The 2,453-nt window shown below is 39.2% G+C and overlaps 1 protein-coding gene across 1 annotated transcript; it reads left to right on the forward strand.

Annotated features, from left to right (window-relative positions):
- Positions 1 to 633: 633 nt before the first annotated feature.
- LOC110735905 (protein FAR-RED IMPAIRED RESPONSE 1-like) lies at positions 634 to 2,019 on the forward strand. The gene is made up of 3 exons (XM_021916082.1): positions 634 to 1,626; positions 1,732 to 1,794; positions 1,873 to 2,019. Exons 1-3 carry the CDS (start codon positions 634 to 636, stop codon positions 2,017 to 2,019), a joined length of 1,203 nt encoding a protein of 400 aa, XP_021771774.1.
- Positions 2,020 to 2,453: the final 434 nt, after the last annotated feature.

Consider the following 2,453-nt stretch of genomic DNA (forward strand, 5'->3'; position numbering starts at 1 on the left):
AAGCCCTTAGCTGAAGTGATGCCTAACACACGACATCGATGGTGTATATGGCATATTATGCGGAAATTTCCAGAGAAACTTGGCAAGTGTGCCTTGTAAGTATTGCCTACGTTGGTACATTTTCATTCAATATTTGTTATAGGTTAAAGATGTGTGTTGTAAGTTGTGAGTTGTATTTGTTGGCTTAATTTGCGCTGTCAGTTGTAGTTAAGATGTACAACACAATTGGGTGGTTTAAGGCATTGTTGCAGGAGGCTAAGATAATTTCACTATTGTCTAATGTTGTCGTTGGTCTTTATGTGATTGTTCATGCCGTTACAAGTAGTATTGTTCATTATACAGGAATGCTTGTTGATCAATCCATGGTGTTGTGTTTATTTTATTTAGCATACACTGTTGTCCAGAATTTGATTAGTGTTGCTGAGTTTATGAAAAACTCAACCCGTAGTTTTGTTTGTATGCAAGGACAGGTACGATGATTTCCAGAATCCTTTGAAGAATATAATATATGACAGCTTCACTGTAGAAGAGTTTGAAAGCCGATGGTGTGAATCAATGAAGCTCTATGGGTTGGAGGACAATGAATGGCTGCAAGATCTATTTATTTAGAGGCACATGTGGGTGCCGACCTACATGAAAGAGTACTTTTGGGCGGGTATGAAAACTACACAGAGGGTAGAGAGTATTAACCGATTTTTCGATTGCTTTGTCACCCGTAAAACAAAACTATTCGAGTTTCCTGAAAAATATAACAGAGCGATGAAGAAGCGGGTTGCGGATGAGAAAGATGCTGATGCAAGGGATTCCAAGTACATTAGAAGACTTGTGAGTGGATTCAAAGTGGAAAGGTATTTTCAAAAAATATATACTGATTCGAAGTTTCAAGAACTTCAAAAGGAATGTGCTAGGTTGTTATATGTTCAGATCAAGGAGGAGAAAATTATCAGTGAAGTTGAAATTCAGTACTTGGTTTTGGATCGCGTTTGGGTTATTCGAGAAGGTACAAATGAGGAAATAATAACTGATTCCAGGAGGTTTTACACACTTAATTTTAACCCGGTCAGTAAACATATTAGATGCGACTGTAGGAAGTTTGAAAAGGATGGGATTCTTTGTAAGCATATCATTAGAGTGTGGGATGAAAACTTGGTCACTGAAATTCCATCGAACTATGTGCTTAATCGGTGGCGAAAGGATGTGTTGAGGAAGCACACTCGCGTCAAAGTTGCATACCATGACCCTACTGAAACAGATGAATGTGTGCGATGGAACAAGCTAATTCCAGACCTTGAGGCATTGTGTGATGAAGCAGCCGCCGTTGATGACGAAACAGTTGAGCTAGTGAGACAAGTAGTGTTGAAGATCCGAGCTGAAGTTAATGAGCAACGTGCAAAGGTCATGTCTACAAATGGCCCTGGATCAGAAATAGGGTCATCACATCCACCTCCACCAGAAGGCACTCCTAAGTCTGCATCTAAGAAATGTAATGTCGATGGAGGAAAAAGTTCAGGAAATTTTATACAAAACCCAGTCAATCAAAAGAGGCCTAGAGGTCGGCCAAAGGGATCAAGGAACAAGACGTTGGCTGAATTAGGATACAACGCAGCCAAAGGGAAAAACACTAAGGTATGTGTACGGTGCCACTGCCCACTATGGTTTTGTTTTGGTGCATCCATTTCATTCAATGACTTTGGCCGTATTTGGTAATGTAATTGATTTTTTGTTTGATAGAGAGCCCAGAAACAATCACATGTAGGATACGTAGATGAATCACTCCAAGCAACTAAGTTGCCGGTATGGAAATTGCTTGTTGTATCTGTCAAAATGCTATCTTAGTTCGGCAATTCATTCATAATGGTTGATTGGTTGTAGGTCAAAAGGAGGAAACATCCGAACCCGTACGCGGAGTTCTTCGCAACTGCTCCTGCTGATGATGTTCCATGTGATGACTTTGAGCTCAACATCTCCACCCAGGGGTGGACTAGTGATCACGAATTGAACTTTCACGAAGGAACTTAATACTCATCAAGCCTAATTACTTTATGTTTGGGCGTGTAGTTGTTTCCCACGCATTGTATTAGATGTGCTAATGACGTTGAAGTATATTATCCCTTATGTCATAATGTTTGGTCTTGTTCTTAGATAAAAGTAAGTGTAAGTGCCATACTTAGAGTACCCTTTTTGATCCTATTTTCAGTGATTGAAAGTGTGGTATGAAGTCCGGCTTTACTTGAAACCTTATAAAGTACCATTAAAACGAGAGATAAAAGATCAAATTTGATATCGTTTGATGACCAAGATAATGAGTTGGTAAACATAGGAACGAATTTGATATTGTAGGATAATGGTAGAATTCGAAATCGTAGGATAGCCACTGGATCAGAACTTGTTGAATTGTGATACAATATGTAAGCATATGGTGCATTGCATGCAATCGAAATAAATGTTTTTGG

Source organism: Chenopodium quinoa, unplaced genomic scaffold (genome assembly GCF_001683475.1).
Source record: "Chenopodium quinoa cultivar QQ74 unplaced genomic scaffold, ASM168347v1, whole genome shotgun sequence".
Classification (NCBI taxonomy): Eukaryota; Viridiplantae; Streptophyta; class Magnoliopsida; order Caryophyllales; family Amaranthaceae; genus Chenopodium; species Chenopodium quinoa.